Genomic DNA, 17089 nt, shown 5'->3' with positions numbered 1-17089 from the left:
TTCTAAGTTCAGAGTGCAGAGTTTAGAGGTGCACTACTTATAGAGTGCAGAGTTCAGGAGTGGGCTACGTACACAGCACAGACTTCAGGGGTGTTCTACATACAGAGTGCAGAGTTCAGGGGTGCAATAAGTACAGAGTGCAGAGTTCAAAAGTGCACTACGTGCAGAGTTCAGGGGTGTGCTAAGTACAGAGTGCACTGTCCAGTAGTGCACTATGTACAGAGTGCAGAGTTCAGGAGTGTGCTATGTACAGAGCACAGAGTTCAGAGGTGTGCTATGTACAGCGTGCAGTGTTTAGGAGTGCAAAACATACAGAGAGAAGAGTTCAGGGGTGAGCTAAATGCAGAGCGCAGATTTCAGGGGTGGGCTACGTACAGAGTGCAGAGCTCAAAACTGTGCTACTTACAGAGTGCAAAGTTTAGTAGTGCACTATGTACAGAGTGCAGAGTTTAGTAGTGCGCTATGTACAGAGTGCAGAGTTCAGGAGTGCGCTACGTTCAGATTGTAGAGTTCAGGGGTGCGCTACGTACAGAGTGCAGAGTTCAGGGGTGTTCTACATACAGAGTGCAGAGTTAAGGGGTGCGCTAAGTACAGGGTTCAGGCGTGCGCTACGTTTAGAGTTCAGAGGTGCAGAGTTCAGGAGTGGGCTACGTGCAGAGTTCAGGGGGGCACTATGTACAGAGTGCAGAGTTTAATGGTGCGCTATGTACAGAGTTCAGGAGTGCATATCAGAGTTCAGGGGTGTGCTGAGTACAGAGTGCAGAGTTCAGGAGTGCGCTACATACAGAGTACAGAGTTCAGGGGTGCACTATGTACAGAGTGCAGAGTTCAAGGGTGCACTATGTACAGAGTGCAGAGTTTAGAAGTGTGCTGAGTACAGAGTGCAGAGTTCAGGAGTGTGCTACATACAGAGTGCAGAGTTCAGGGGTGCACTATGTACAGAGTGCAGAAATCAGGAGTACGCTACGTACAGAGCGCAGAGTTCAGGAGTGTGCTACATACAGAGCTCAGAGTTTAGGTTACGCTATGCACTGTGTGCAACCCCAACTCCTCCCCCCCCCCCCCCCCCACACACACACACACCTACCTCTCTCTCCTACCTAGCCCTGCTCCAGTACCTCCCTGTTTAAGTAGCTCTGCCTTGCCTTGCATGGAGTTTGTTCTCTTTCTCAGATTCTGGAGATTTGTCCCCGCCATCAGTGTATGTAGGGATCTGTTAGATCCGGGAACTGCTGTGAGCAAAGCTATCCCTTGTAAACATGCGGGGTGGTGTTTGGGAATACCGGTACGAAGTAATAGTTCATGAGAGTTCATTAGATCAAGAAGCTACTTTATCACTTTATTAATAAAATAATACAAATAAATGTATCTAAAGATCTTGAAATATTTTCACCCTGAAGAGTGACATAAAGAAGATCAGGACAGTGATAACATTTTGGGAAATTTGTCTCTTCCCTAAATCTGTGCTGCCCCAGCTGCCTGCCATTCTGCCCCTCCCACAAATCCAGACCTGTGTTTTCTATAAAATTATTGATAACGTTCAACATGTGACATTAAGACATGTGCCGGCCATTCATGGAACTATACGATTGTTCAATGTTACGCTTGTTTTGATGAAAGAGAAATCGTCATTGACAGAAAATATCGGGACTTTACAAGGAATACAACAACAGATACTCTGAATGTTTCCAGTTCTCTTTTTTTTATACAATATTAAAAATTTACATAAAAAGAAAAGACTCCAAAGAAATGCTGGTAGCTAACACACAATAAACAAAAAAAGAGATCTCATTGGGGTGATTTTTTCTTTGCTCTTTTCTTACATTGGTTTGGCGCCATCCAGTGGTTTGTTTCTTTATGCTGCTAGTTAATTGGCTCCACTCTAAATTTGCCCTCGTATGTGTGTGCATGTGAGATGGGGATGTTGGATTGTAAGCTCCACGGGGCGGGGACTGATGTGAATGGACAGTATGTAAAACGCTGTGTAAATTGTCGTTGTTATATAAATACCTATTTTGAATAATAAATGCTTTACATAGTAACAAGATTACTACAAAGCAAATAGAAAGTAGAGCATCCTCCTGTGATAATAATATCTACTGAAAATAGTCTTTTCTACTCACAGAGCTCATTGGCAGAATGTGTTAAAACCTCAAAACCATTCAGGTGTAGACTCGCTCACTGCATTGTAAACAGGTGATAAACTGTACAATATTCACCATCATTTACAGACTACCATAAAGGTATTGAGGTCTGACGCATTTCAAGGGAAACCCCTCTTCTTCAGAACTACTGACGTGCACAAAATACATCTTTAAAGCCTAGACCAGAGGTCTACAAATTGCAGTCCTTTAGGCTTCGTTCTCATGTAGGCGTTGGCGTTTTTCAGGCGTTTGTTTATCGTTTTACAGGCGTTTTTATAGGCGTTTTTGCAAGCGTTTTACAGGCGTTTTTTTGGGCGTTTTTAACAGGTGTTTTTGGTGACCAATGGAAAAGCAGAGTGTTTTTTTTTTACAACATTTGCAAAGGAACCTCCCAGGGACCTCCTCCTCTGCATTGGACCTCCCAGGGACCTCCTCTTCTGCATGATCTTTTTTTTTTTTATGGTTCTGGACATGCTACAGAGCTGAAACTTCACAGGTACACTTTTTAGACCCCCCAGACACTAAAGTTAAAACTAAATCCGAAGAAATCTATTTTTTTTATTTTTTTATTTTTTATTTTTTTCAATAATTGGCTCTCTATCAAAAACGACAATTTTTAAGAACTTTTTTTTGCCTGATTCATAGTCCCTGGGGCATGATCCAGAACCCTAGGCACTTTTTAGGGGCATTTATTGGGTTTTAGGGCTTCAAAATTGTGTTTTTTGATTCCGTATATATATCTACATTACGGTCACCTTGGCATAGCAGAGTCAATTTACCCTAAACTACATTACAGTCACCTTGGCATGGAAGAGTTTGGTCAGCCTGGCATAGCAGAGTCAGTTCACCTAAACTTCGTTACGGTCACCTTGGCGTGGAAGAGTTTGGTCAGCCTGGCATAGCAGAGTCAGTTCACCTAAACTTCGTTACGGTCACCTTGGCATGGAAGAGTTTGGTCAGCCTGGCATAGCAGAGTCAGTTCACCTAAACTTCGTTACGGTCACCTTGGCATGGAAGAGTTTGGTCAGCCTGGCATAGCAGAGTCAGTTCACCTAAACTTCGTTACGGTCACCTTGGCATGGAAGAGTTTGGTCAGCCTGGCATAGCAGAGTCAGTTCACCTAAACTTCGTTACGGTCACCTTGAATGTAACCTTATGAATAAATACGAAAATGTTTAAAGAAACAATACGGCTACATTGTGATCAGCAGCACCTGGGCTGTAATATCCCAAAGTGGCCACAAGATGGGGGAGGAGAGCTCTGCAGTGACAGCTGGGGTTGGTTTGTTGTGTTGGGTTTCCAGATCTCCAGGGAATCCATAAGAGGGAGAGATAAAGGAGAGATCAGATCTGACTCAACACAGATCTCTGTCTCTGCACTCTATAGCCTGGAGGACACATGAAGAGGCATACAGCTGGCCCCCCTGTGTACACCGACCTGGGGTCCCCTGCAAACCATGCCCTCCATAATAGGACCGGTGCTGTGCTGAATCCTGGCTGTCCCTGAACAACCCTGAACCTTCGCTGCGTGCTGTGACATGTAACCCCCCCATCACCGTCCCTGCCTCCCACCGCAGCCATGAAGGACGGGGGCGAGTCTAAGGACCAGCAGCTGACGGTGAGATATGATGGGATATTGGGAGATTGGATGTTAGAAAATATCAATGCGTTGTGCGCTGACACTTACTGACCCTGGCGCTCTTCCGCGTCAAGTCGCTGTCGCAAAACGTACGCAATAATTGAACTGGAGCGCTGATGTCACTCCGCTAAAAGTTCTTTTTTTTTTGCTCATTTTTATAATTTTGACATATTTCTATTTTCACCTGTGAGGAGGAAATAGAAAAGGTTACTGTTTTTGGAAATGTTCTGTACCTGGCTGTGATGCTAATCCCCTGGCTTCAGTATTTTGTGAGTCACTGACCCAGAACAAGTGTACAGATCACATGTTCTAACTTTTCCTCTGTGTCAGTTGATAGATTTCTTTCTTAATACACAATCCCTTTAGTGTGTAGATGTCTGTGAATATGTGTGTACATATATATATATATATATATATACAGTATCTATATATATATATATATATATATATATATATATATATATATATATATATATGATTATTTCCTATTATTACTATTAAATATGTGTGTAATTTTTATATATATTTATTTATTTCCTATTATTACTATTAAATGTATGTGTAAATATATATGTGTGTGTGTCCGTTTTATATTATTATTATTATTCTTAACAATAATTATAATTACTATTATTATTATTAATATGTGTGTATGCATACAGTAGATATATATAGTTTTAATTATTATTATATTACATATACTAAACTATTATTATTATTACTTTTTATATTTTTTATTATTATTATTTTTATTATTATTATTCTTAACAATAATGATAATTATTATTATTATTATTAATATGTGTGTATGCATACCGTATATATATATATATATATATATATATATATATATATATATATATATATATATTGTTTTAATTATTATTATATTACATATACTAAACTATTATTATTATTACTTTTTATATTTTTTATTATTATTATTATTTTTTTATTATTATTCTTAACAATAATGATAATTACTATTATTATTATTAATATGTATGTGTGTGTGTGCATACAGTATATATATATATATATATATATATATTTTTTTTTTTTAAATTATTATTATATTACATATACTAAACTATTAGTATTATTACTTTTTATATTTTTTGTTATTATTTTTTATATTATTATTATTATTGCTCTTAACAATAATGATAATTAATTACTATTATTATTATTAATAGGTATGTGTGTGTGTGAATACAGTGTATATATATATATATATATATATATATTTAATTATTATTATATTACATATACTAAGCTATTAGTATTATTACTTTTTATATTTTTTATTATCATTATTATTTTTTTATATTATTTTTATTATTCTTAACAATAATGATAATTACTATTATTATTAGTAATATGTATGTCTGTGTGCGTACAGTATATATATATATATATATATATATATATTTTTTTTTTTTTTTTAATTATTATTATATTTTTATATATTATATGTTTGTATGTATATATGTATTATTACATATACTAAACTATTATTATTACTTTTTATATTTTTTATTATTTTTATATACAATGTATGTACACGCACACTATATATATATATATATATATATATATATATACACACACACACACACTATATATACACACATCATAATATGTATTATATTATATTATATTATATTAATAAGCTATGGCAATGCTTCAGGAACTGATATTTCAGTTTCAAATTTGAGCTCACAAGCCCTGGGTCTGATTCCCCCAGCCCCCCCCCCCCCCCACAAAGACAGTATCTGCATGCAATATGTATACTCTGGCCATATTTTTAATTTTTTTATTTTTTTTAATCCTCGGTGGTGCAAAAACGAAAAAACTTTTAAGCGTACAAAAAAAAAAAAACGTGCATGTGAGACACACACACAAAAAACTGTACTTAAGGGTGTGCTTTGTCCAACCCCGAAGGGGTAGAACATCTCCCTGATCCCCCGGGGCACAAGTCTCCTGACCGGGACATAGGGTTTCAATACTCTGGCCGTATGTGTCTGAGTTTCCTCCAGGTGCTTCTGTTGCCTCCCACAAACTAAAAACATTGTAGTAGGCTAATAAGGGTCCCCTAAGATCATTCTATGAAGGGGAAATCGAAGTGTAAGCTCCTGTGGCGCAGAAACTGATGTGATAATAATTGTGTGTGTGACTGTAGGGGGACATTAGAGTGTAAGCTTCTATGGTACAGAGACTGATGTGACTGGCTCAGTTTTCTCTGTACAGCACTTCCGTATATGTCAGAGCTATATAAATGTATAGGGATGTTTAGTTGATGTTTAGTTGATGTGTGATATAAGCATTCACATCCTACCATTGTTTATAGATGTTACAGTATAAGTTTTCTTCATTATGGTTTTGCACCATAGACATTTCGAGGGGCAGCACTGATGACATTCCGCTTTACTGTTCCCTTTTTAAATGCGATCTTCATGTTATTTATATATTCTATATATATTTTTTACAAATTTATAGCTATATTTTTGTATCTTTCCCCCCATATTTTAGGTTATTTATATATTTTATCTTTGAAATCATTTCTTTTTTTTTTTTTTTTTTACAATTTGTTTTAGCTATTTTTCTTACCTTTTTTCCATATTACATGACAATTACTTACGTAAATGTTCTATAATCATTTTCTTAATTTTATAGTTATTTTTCTTTTGTATCTACCCATATTTCATGTTACTTATATATTCTATCGTTTTTTTTATTTTTTTATTTTATGACTATATTTTAGCTATATTTTTTACATTATCTTCACATGCTTCATTATACATAGTTTGCATGAATGGAAGGAACACTTCAGTAGGATATCTGACCTATCCCAGGAGCTAGCAGGAGGAGAATGAATGCTGAGGGTGAGGCCAGGTAAAAAAATAAAAAATATATATGAAAAAACATTTTTTTTTTTTTGGGAAAGTCATCTTCAGTACAAAATAGATGAGGAACAATTAGATTGGAGCAAAGTTTAACCTTTTCCCACCTGCTCTGATTTCCATTTAAAAGGTTCTGAATGCCCAGGTGGAGGGAAGGATTAGCGATCATGTGACCACTGTGATTGGTTGTCACAGTGGTCACATGATCAGGAGCTACAGATTGTGGGCGGGGACTGAGAGCTGCTTTTGTCTCTGTGCGCAATTGTTTATTGCAGGGATGGGGACATCCTGACTCTAACCCTAAGGGAAGGGGGATGTAGTGTGGCATCGTTGCCCTGGGCGCAATGGTTTATTGCAGGGATGGGGACATGCTGACCCTAACCCTAAGGGAAGGGGGATGTAGTGTGGCATCGTTGCCCTGGGCGCAATGGTTTATTGCAGGGATGGGGGCATCCTGACCCTAACCCTAAGGGAAGGGGGGGGCGTAGTTTGACATCATTGCCATGGGTGCAATGGTTTATTGCAGGGATGGGGACATCCTGAACCTAACCCTAAGGGAAGGGAGATGTAGTGTGGCATTGTTGCCCTGGGCGCAATGGTTTATTGCAGGGATGGGGACATCCTGACCCTAACCCTAAGGGAAGGGGGATGTAGTGTGGCATCGTTGCCCTGGGTGCAATGGTTTATTGCAGGGGTGGGAGCATCCTGACCCTAAACCTAAGGGAAGGGGGGGGGGCGTAGTTTGGCACCGTTGCCCTGGGCGCAATGTTTTTTTGCAGGGATGGGGGCATCCTGACCCTAACCCTAAGGGAAGGGGGGGGGCGTAGTTTGGCATCGTTGCCATGGGTGCAATGGTTTATTGCAGGGATAGGGGCATCCTGACCCTAACCCTAAGGGAAGGGGGATGTAGTGTGGCATCGTTGCCCTGGGCGCAGTGGTTTATTGCAGGGATGGGGGTATCCTGACCCTAACCCTAAGGGAAGGGGGATGTAGTGTGGCATCGTTGCCCTGGGCGCAATGGTTTATTGCAGGGATGGGGGCATCCTGACCCTAACCCTAAGGGAAGGGGGCGTAGTGTGCCATCGTTGCCATGGGTGCAATGGTTTATTGCAGGGATGGGGACATCCTGAACCTAACCCTAAGGGAAGGGAGATGTAGTGTGGCATTGTTGCCCTAGGCGCAATGGTTTATTGCAGGGATGGGGGCATCCTGACCCTAACCCTAAGGGAAGGGGGACGCAGTGTGGCATCGTTGCCCTGGGCGTAATGGTTTATTGCAGGGATGGTGACATCCTGACCCTAACCCTAAGGGAAGGAGGATGTAGTGTGGCATCGTTGCCCTGGGCGCAGTGGTTTATTGCAGGGATGGGGGAATCCTAACCCTAAGGGAAGGGGGGGCGTAGTAAGGCATCGTTGCCCTGGGCACTGGATGACCTTGTCCCGGCACCGGCTGGGAGCATGCAGAGAGCACGCTGTCAGCACAGAAGCATCGTCCGCCCAGTAGTGGGTATATTTTTAAGGCAAATGGTTCTGCTTTACCACCCACACACCGCACACACGTGTTATGCAGGCGGCAATAAGTCGAAACTCGTATAAGATTTTGGTGAATCAGTGTAACTTGGGGGGGCTCAACTTGAGGAGGCAGGAGAGAGGACCCTGTAAAATTGGGTAAAATTTGAACCTTTGCATGCCTGTGACGTCAGGCCCTTGTTATGGATCTTCTTGTAAATGAGGGCTGGAAGGATGAAGCAAATAAGACTTTCCATGGTTGCTCCAGTCAGACCCAGAACGGTTTACCACCCACATACCACACATACGTGTTATGCAGGCGGCAATAAGTCGAAGTTTAATCTCGTATAAGATTTTGGTGAATCAGTGTAACTTGGGGGAGATGGTTATCATTATTGTGGGCATACTTTGATTAGTGTTAATATTTCAGACATCGGTCAGATGTGACCGCACCGGACCAATGATAGATTTGCACCGCCGCCAACATTGAACCTGTAAAAAGGTTAATCAGTCAAATTTATAACTTGTCATTATGTTATCAGAGTTTCTTTTTTCTTCTTGCACCTTTGTTGGCGTGTGTTCTGTGTGCGTCGCCCCGGGGCGGTGCGGCTGGGGTGTGTTCACACCGCGCTGCACATTAATTGTATGTTTGTGAAAGGCGGCTAATCCCTCGCTGGGGGTCTCCTGCACAGGATTAGATATCCCGAATAATGACACCTAGTTAAGTTTGACATTGCAGGCTTTCAAATCAGACGGCTTCGGCTGGGTAGACACAGAGCGATGAGTCAGCAACGTCTAATTAGCCAAGGGCTTTACAGCGACAGAATCTACAGCAGATCGTCACTTCTACAGGACAACGTGTATCTCCAATGTAGGAGCAGATCCTTCACCAAATGTTGGCTCTGTGACTTGGTCAACTTACAGAACATGTGCTATAGGGAGAGAGAATTTTCAACATGGCGGTAAATGTGTCGGCTCCATAAGACCTGCCAGAGCTAATTTTGGCTTAGACAAGTGTGGCGTTAAACCCGGCCACACACTTCTACAGGACAACATCACTTCTACAGGACAACATATATCTCCCATATAGGAGCAGATCCCTCATCCAATGTTGGCTCTGGGACTTTTCCGCCCTCCTTGGTCAATTTACAGAATATATGCTATAGGGAGAGAGAATTTTCAACATGGCGGTAAATGTGTCGGCACCATAAGACGTGCCAGTGCTAATTTTGGCTTAGACAAGTGTAGCGTTAAAGCCGGCCACACACTTCTACAGGACAATGTATATCTCACATATAGGAACAGATCCCTCACCCAATGTTGGCTCTGGGACTTTCCTGCCCTCCTTGGTCAACCCTCAGAACATGTGCTATAGGGAGAGAGAATTATCAACATGGCGGTAATTGTGTTGGCACCATAAGACGTGCCAGTGCTAATTTTGGCTTAGACAAGTGTGGCGTTAAACCCGGCCACACACTTCTACAGGACAACGTCATGTCTACAGGACAACGTGTATCTCCCATCACCGAATGTTGGCTTTGGGATTTGGTCAACTTACAGAACATGTGCTATAGGGAGAGAGAATTTTCAACATGGCGGTAAATGTGTTGGCACCATAAGACGTGCCAGTACTAATTTTGGCTTAGACAAGTGTAGCGTTAAAGCCGACCACACACTTCTACAGGACAACGTATATCTCCCATATAGGAACAGATCCCTCACTCAATGTTGGCTCTGAGACTTTTCCGCCCTCCTTGGTCAACTTACAGAACATGTGCTATAGGGAGAGAGAATTTTCAACATGGCGGTAAATGTGTCGGCACCATAAGACATGCCAGTGCTAATTTTGGCTTAGACAAGTGTGGCGTTAAACCCGGCCACACACTTCTACAGGACAATGTCACTTCTACAGGACAACATATATCTCCCATATAGGAGCAGATCCCTCACCCAATGTTGGCTCTGGGACTTTTCCGCCATCCCTGGTCAACTTACAGAACATGTGCTATAGGGAGAGAGAATTTTCAACATTGCGGTAAATGTGTTGGCACCATAAGACGTGCCAGTGCTAATTTTGGCTTAGACAAATGTGGCGTTAAAGCCAGCCACACACTTCTACAGGACAACGTATATCTCCCATATAGGAGCAGATCCCTCACCCAATGTTGGCTCTGGGACTTTTCTGCCATCCCTGGTCAACTTACAGAACATGTGCTATAGGGAGAGAGAATTTTCAACATGATGGTAAATCTGTCGGCACCATAAGACGTGCCAGTGCAAATTTTGGCTCAGACAAATGTGGCGTTAAAGCCGGCCTCGCATACGTTATAATCTGATTATACAATCCCTCCGGAGAATCCAGAATTTATGGTTAAACTGAAACCTTGGAAACGCCAGCTGGGAATACAGCCAGGCAAAGTCCAATTTTTTCATACATTGTAACGCCGAACTCCAGGAAGATATAAAAGATACAAATTATCAAAGCTCTGCAATCATTAATACATCATTAAATGCATATTTTAAATGCAAGTAGTGTGAGCAACCTTAATGTGACCTGGTATCAGTTCCTGTACAGCAGGACTGGAGTGTGAGAGGATAAATCAGCACAGGCCGCCAATCACTTCAGGTGCTGACAAGGAGCATGCTGATAGGAGGATAGAGCAAAGGGGCTGAGAGATGAGTCCATCACTGTGCTGCTTCTCCTTTCACTGTCCAGTCACAGGCTGGGGGAGGGTACAGGACAACCTGGTCAATTGAGTGAATGGCCATTAGACTGAGGACATCTAGTGGCAAAAATAGGACTGCGGGGGAAATCTCTGAATTGAAGGTGAACATTGCAGCTGCTTTCTTTAAACATTTTTCTTATAATGGGTAATTCATTTTTATCCTATTTTACGCTGCGTTCTTATATATACTATGGCCTTCAAAAAGTTTCCGCACTTTTAAAAAAAAGTTTAAAAAAGTGCGGAAGCTATTTGAAGAACCCCATGTATATATACACAGTGTGTGTATATGTATGTGTGTATGTATATATATATATATATATATATATATATATATATACATATATATAAAGGGCGGAAACTATTTGAAGAACCCTCGTGTGTATAAATATATATATATATATATATATATATATATATATATATATATATACACAGTACATACATATATACACTATGTCTCACAAATTCTTCTCTCTGTGGCCAGCAGGCCATGTTTTGACACAAGCCAACAACAATATTCTACATAGCAAAAGGACAGTTGATGACTCTTTGCTAGGTTAGCCACTTGAAGTGGTTGTAAACCCCCCTGTAATGTTTGTATCTATAGGTAAGCCTATAATAAGGCTTACCTATAGGTACTGTATATATCTCTTAAACTTGCACAGTTTAGGAGATATTTACATTTCATGCAGCCGATGACATCATCGGCGCATGCGCTCTGAAGGATCGGCCGCTTGTGCCATTTCTTCAGAGCCCTGTGCCGTGACCAGCGGCTCCCACGCATGCGTGGGAATGACATCACACGGCTTTGACCAGTAGCACAGCCCGAGTTCGCAGACCCGGAAAGGAAGGCGGGCGAAGATGGATGCAGCCTCCAGCGGGGATGACGCGGGCTTCGTCTGCAGGTAAGTGCCACATAATGTGCTAGTATGCATGCATTGCATACTAGCACATTATGCATTTGCTTTGCAGGTAACCAAAAAGATACATTTTTTTTTTCTAGACTTTACCTCTTTACCTTTAAATACCAAGCCTATTTCTGACATTTGCTGCTAACAATTTAAAAATCAGTATTTTTGCTAGAAAATTATTTTTGACCATTCAAGAAGTATATATTGATGGGAAATGGTGGCTGGTTTACCTGGTAAACACTAAAGTAACTTTAACCACTTCTGGACGGAGTCCATTTCTGGCACTTGTTGTTTACAAGTTAAAATCTGTATTTTTAGCTAGCTATATATATATATAAAATAAAATAAAAATTATATATATTTTTTTTTTCTTTTTTAGCAAAGGCTCCAGGTAATAAAATGGCGGTCGTTACAATATTTCTTGTCACGCGGCATTTGCGCAGCGGTCTTTCAAATGCCATTTTTTTGGAAAAAAAATACATTTCACTGTATTTGAAAAAAGCTAAACATTAAAGCTACCCCACTTTTTTTTTGTATATTGTGAAAGATGATGTCACGCCGAGTAAATAGATACCCAACATGTCATTTTTTAAAGATGCGCACACCCGTGGAATGGTAACAAACTACGGTCGATAAAAATCTCCATAGGCGACGCTTTAAACATTTTTAACGGTTACCAGTTTAGAGTTACAGAGTAGCTCTTTTTTTTTTTTTAAATATTGCTCTCACTCTGGCGATCGCGGCGATACCTCACATGTGTGGTTTAAACATTGCTTTCATTTGCGGGCGCAACTTCCGTATACGTTTTCTTTCATGCGCAAGCTCACAGCTACAGGGGCGCTTTCAAATTTCTTTTTCATTATTTATTTTATTACATTTTCATTTTAGCACAGGTTTTTAAAAAAATGAATAAAATCTGATCACTTTTATTGCTGTCACAAGCATTGTAAACATCCCTTGTGACAGTAATAGGCAGTGACGGGTACTCTTTATGGAAGGATCGGGAGTCTAAAAGACCCCAAACCTCTCCACTGCACTTCAATGTATTCAAAATGCATTTTGAATATTGTCACTTTTTTAAATTCAGACAAATTAATAAAAACTGGCGCACAGCGGGGGAAAAAATGTCAAAAACCTCACAAACTCCACTAGTGAACACAGGAACAAGCACTAATACAGTATATCATCATTATAGTGCAAGACTGTACTAAAAGTCCATAATAAAGTCCATTCGATCGGCCTGAAGAAGGAGCGCATGCTCCGATAACGCGTCCCCGGCGCCATTACGCATCCCGGAAGTGACGTCAGGACGGTCAGTGGTGTGTCCACGCTATCGGGAAGTTCCGTTCCTCCATCGGTATCAACCCAACGCCCAGAGACCGCTCGAGCCATCGTGAATCAGGATACCGGGAGTTATTGCCTGCATACCATGTTGTCTATAATGCTTCCTACACATATATTTTTGTGAGTACCTTTCTATTGGTCAACTTTGAATAAATCTCGATATACTGCACTTAGAGTGGCGCCTGTGTTCTCCTTTCGCTTTTTTAAATTCGGCGCCTTTAGCCGCCAAGTAACTCAGACGTGACGTCATGAACGCCACTTCCAGGTTACATGATCGGAGACCCGATCGAAGCTGAATCCGGCTTTGATCGGGACTCCAACCAGCCGGCGGAGGTGCTGGGTGGTTGCTCTGGTCTCCCGGTGGGACAGGAGACCCGGGCAGAGCTGCGGAAGGCGGCTGGAGGGGGGGGGGCGTCCCCTCCCGCTCGCTGGGGTAACGACCGAGCGGCCTCTGATCCGCATCAGCCTTTACCACCTGAAAGCCGACCGCCGGCTCTAAAAAACGGTACCGGGATGATGCCTCTAGAGCCAGACTTCTGTGTTTACAACAAGCATTAGTGGTGAGCAGGGAGCAGAGGGCCTGAGCCAGAGGTGGTGGAACTGAGTCCAGTTCCAGCTAAAAAAAAGCCCTGATTCAAATTATAATAATAATTATTAATCCTCATCCATTTTTTCTATGACTACAAATACCTGACCTCATAAATGGGCACACATTGCCACAGACACTTAATGGCCATGGTTTTTGAATGGGAAGTGTCATCTGCCTGATTGAACAAGAAGGGCCAACTTCATATTTCATAATAATGGCCATAGGTTTAGAATGAAATGTCCAACAAGCTTGGAGGAGGAGTGATGGTCAGGTGCCCACAGACCTTTTATCATATAGTTTATTAATAATTTTTTGAATTGATTGATTGAGATCATTTCTAGATAACTTTAGGAAATGCTGTATTTTTGTGTTTGGCCATGTGCTGCATTTTTAATTGGTGGTAGAATGTAAATTCAGTTATACTTTTAACATTAGTAGTAATATTTTTTTTTTTTATCTCACAAAGCCAGACATTCATAATGAACACGTGTAATAAAAAATATGTAGCAAAATTCCTAATCAAAGCTTATTGTGTAGTACACGGGTCAATTGATAATGCCACTCTCCTCTATCCGGACAGGTCGCTCTCCGTATCCGGCCAATCAATGAAACAGAACTTATGGAAGGAGCCACCATCATCGCCCATAAGGTGGATGACCAGGTAGGAACATCTTCACAGGAGGACAGAAATGAAAGTGGATGTATAGCAGGACCAAAATAATACCAGTATCAAATATTGTTTGTGTTCCCCAGTACAAGTAAATGTTGCAAGGGAATGTTTAGTACAGGGTTTCTCAACCAGGGTTCCATGGGACTCTAGGGTTCCTCCAATGGTTGCCTGGGGTTTTTTGAGCAATGACCAATTTTTGCCTCTCAGATACATTTACAGACCATTGATCTCTAGCTATCTGCAAGGGGGAAACTCTTCCCAATGACCACACGTGTAAGGAGCATTCTTCCCACTGATTATCACACTAATGTATCATGAGTTGTAGATATAGTCATTTTTAACAGGGGTTCCCTGAGACTGGAAAATAATTTCAAGGGTTCCTCAGTTTTGATAAGGTTGAGAAAGTCTGGTTTAGTATGTCATATGCAGATCTTTACATGTGATTTCCAAGCTATAAATATCTACTGTCCTGGGTATTTACAGAGCTCAGTAGCTCAAGTTAAACTCCTCCCCCTCTGTCCTCCTCCCTTAAGATGGCTAAGTCTGAGATTGCAATCACAGTGTGCCTGAAAGGGAGGAGCTTCTGATGTGATACATAGAAATCTGCAGGACCCATTAACTTTGGTTCAGGATCTGTGTTAGGGATACCGACTGCAGAGGTCTCTAGATCTGCATAGCTACACTTAGGAAACTGAGACCAGACAATGTATGATTTAAGAAACTTTAATAAAAGTGAAATAAAACACATCCAAACACCAGCAAACAGAATACACAGCTAATGTGAAGATACAAGTGAACCATAACCAAAAGACTAAATACTTAACTAGTAATGTAACTAAGTAACAAACTAACTAGCAAACTAAAATGGGGAACACCGATAACCAGGGTAAAACCAAAGATGCAAGGAAGGGGGGAACCGACTGGGATCAGGAACAAGGGGAGCAGATATAAGGTAGCAGGGTACAGGTACAAGACTGAGACAGGAATCAGCTGTTGCAGCTGCAACAGGACATGCATGGGTGGTGATTGTCGTGTAAAGAGGGTGCATTGGTGTACGATCTATTTTGTATGGCCGCAAATTTATCCATATATCCTCTTGGTCTGCATGCTCACATATGAGCGTTTTCGGCAGTTTTTGACCCAAATACAGGTTATTTGCCAGACTACACTATAAGCCTGGATCCTCTACACACCAATATAGTTCCCTCTTTGTTTAAACATTATATGGCAGGATGCTATGAAAACTGCATTATTCAGGAAATCAATTGGCTGATACCCAGAATAGTGGCTTCCCCAGTGGATCGGTAAACATAGCCCCATACAATGGTCTTAAATGACAAATTTAGATAAAGATTGATCTACAGCCTGGTCTTGACAGCTGTCTGTGAAACGCGTCGACCCTTTGGCTGTATCAATTTTCTATCGCTGGAACTGGGTCATCTCATGGTAATCAAGTGGGGGATATAGGACCACTCCTGTCTCCCCACCTGGAACAAGTGTCCCTTATTCCAGTTTCTTCATGTCTGTAACGCTCCTGCGTTTTATGTATGATGTGGATTTTCAGCTGCAGAAATATTCCACTTCAGTAGTCATGTAGAGAAACGCTGAGACACCATTCCCAACTCTCAATGACTCATCATGTGTGGATGATCTCAATTCAGCAAGTAAATACACACACTCAATAAGATGTTTCCTAGAGTGACTTATGTATATAGTAACACAGTGATGATAGGCTGAAGAGACAGGTTGGGTAGAGATGGTAAATGACAGACACTTGAAAGGAAATGTTCTTGAAAGTAAGATAGTAGCAGATGGGATGCAGATAGGTTTAGCAATCATGTATGGTAGCAGATGACAGAGTAGCAGGTGGACATACAAGAGAGATCAACCCAGTGCAAGAACAGGTGGTAGTAGGCTCAAGAGCTAGCAATCTTAGATAATGCAGATGTAGTAATAGTCCTTAGTATGCAGAGCTAGATAGTGTAAGCTTTAGTATGAAAGTTATAGAGGTTTCCCTTGTGGGGTACTTATCACTAATAGCAATGTAGCAGAGGAGAGGTTCGGCAAGAGCGGATGATCCGGTAGCGGGATACAGGGATCAGCGCAGCGTGGTTCCGACAGTGAGGTATGCTTGCAAGCATGAGAGCTTCAAGACAGGTTAGCATCAAGGCACAAAGCAGTTTGAACGAACACATGTGAGTGAGAGCCGGCGATCTAAATAGCCATCCAGTCCGGCGCTCAGTGATGACAGCATCAGTCTTAAAGGTGTATGCGCACCTTACCAAAAGAGAATGGTGGGGCGCATACACTTATGAAAGAGTAATTAGGGTACCCAAGGTACCAGAACATTACAATGTCCTGTTCTACTGGTTTTAGATTTTGTATTTTGTAATGTCCTTGTTATATGTCTATTGTGGTTATGTATGTACGATGACAACTGTGTTTTTGTCCTTTTTTTAATATACTAATTTTGGGTTAAATAAACTAAAATTTTATACTCAGTTTATCACGGATTGAGAAGTCACATTATACGGTGGAAGAGTTTCTGTTTCTACACCTTGCACATCTTATTTGGACTATACTTTTTATGAACATATGTTATTTTGATGTGATATTTTCTGCCTCATTTAAGCACATGGTTTGATCATTTATGTTT

General features: G+C 41.0%; 1 protein-coding gene across 2 annotated transcripts in view; it reads left to right on the top strand.

Annotated features, from left to right (window-relative positions):
- Nucleotides 1-3452: 3452 nt before the first annotated feature.
- KIF19 (kinesin family member 19) overlaps nt 3453-17089 on the top strand; it is a 96756-nt gene continuing 83119 nt past the window's right edge. For both annotated transcript variants that reach the window (XM_082271799.1, XM_082271798.1), the window contains exons 1-2: nt 3453-3761; nt 14344-14424. In XM_082271799.1, the coding sequence (XP_082127925.1) occupies nt 3723-3761; nt 14344-14424 (120 nt within the window). In that variant the 5' untranslated portion in view covers nt 3453-3722. The remainder of the gene's footprint in view (nt 3762-14343; nt 14425-17089) is intronic.

The sequence above is a fragment of the Pelophylax lessonae genome (assembly GCF_965119305.1).
Source record: "Pelophylax lessonae genome assembly, chromosome: 11".
Lineage (NCBI taxonomy): Eukaryota > Metazoa > Chordata > Amphibia > Anura > Ranidae > Pelophylax > Pelophylax lessonae.
Note: the sequence above shows the minus strand (reverse complement) of the source record. Positions and strands in the feature narration are given on the sequence as shown.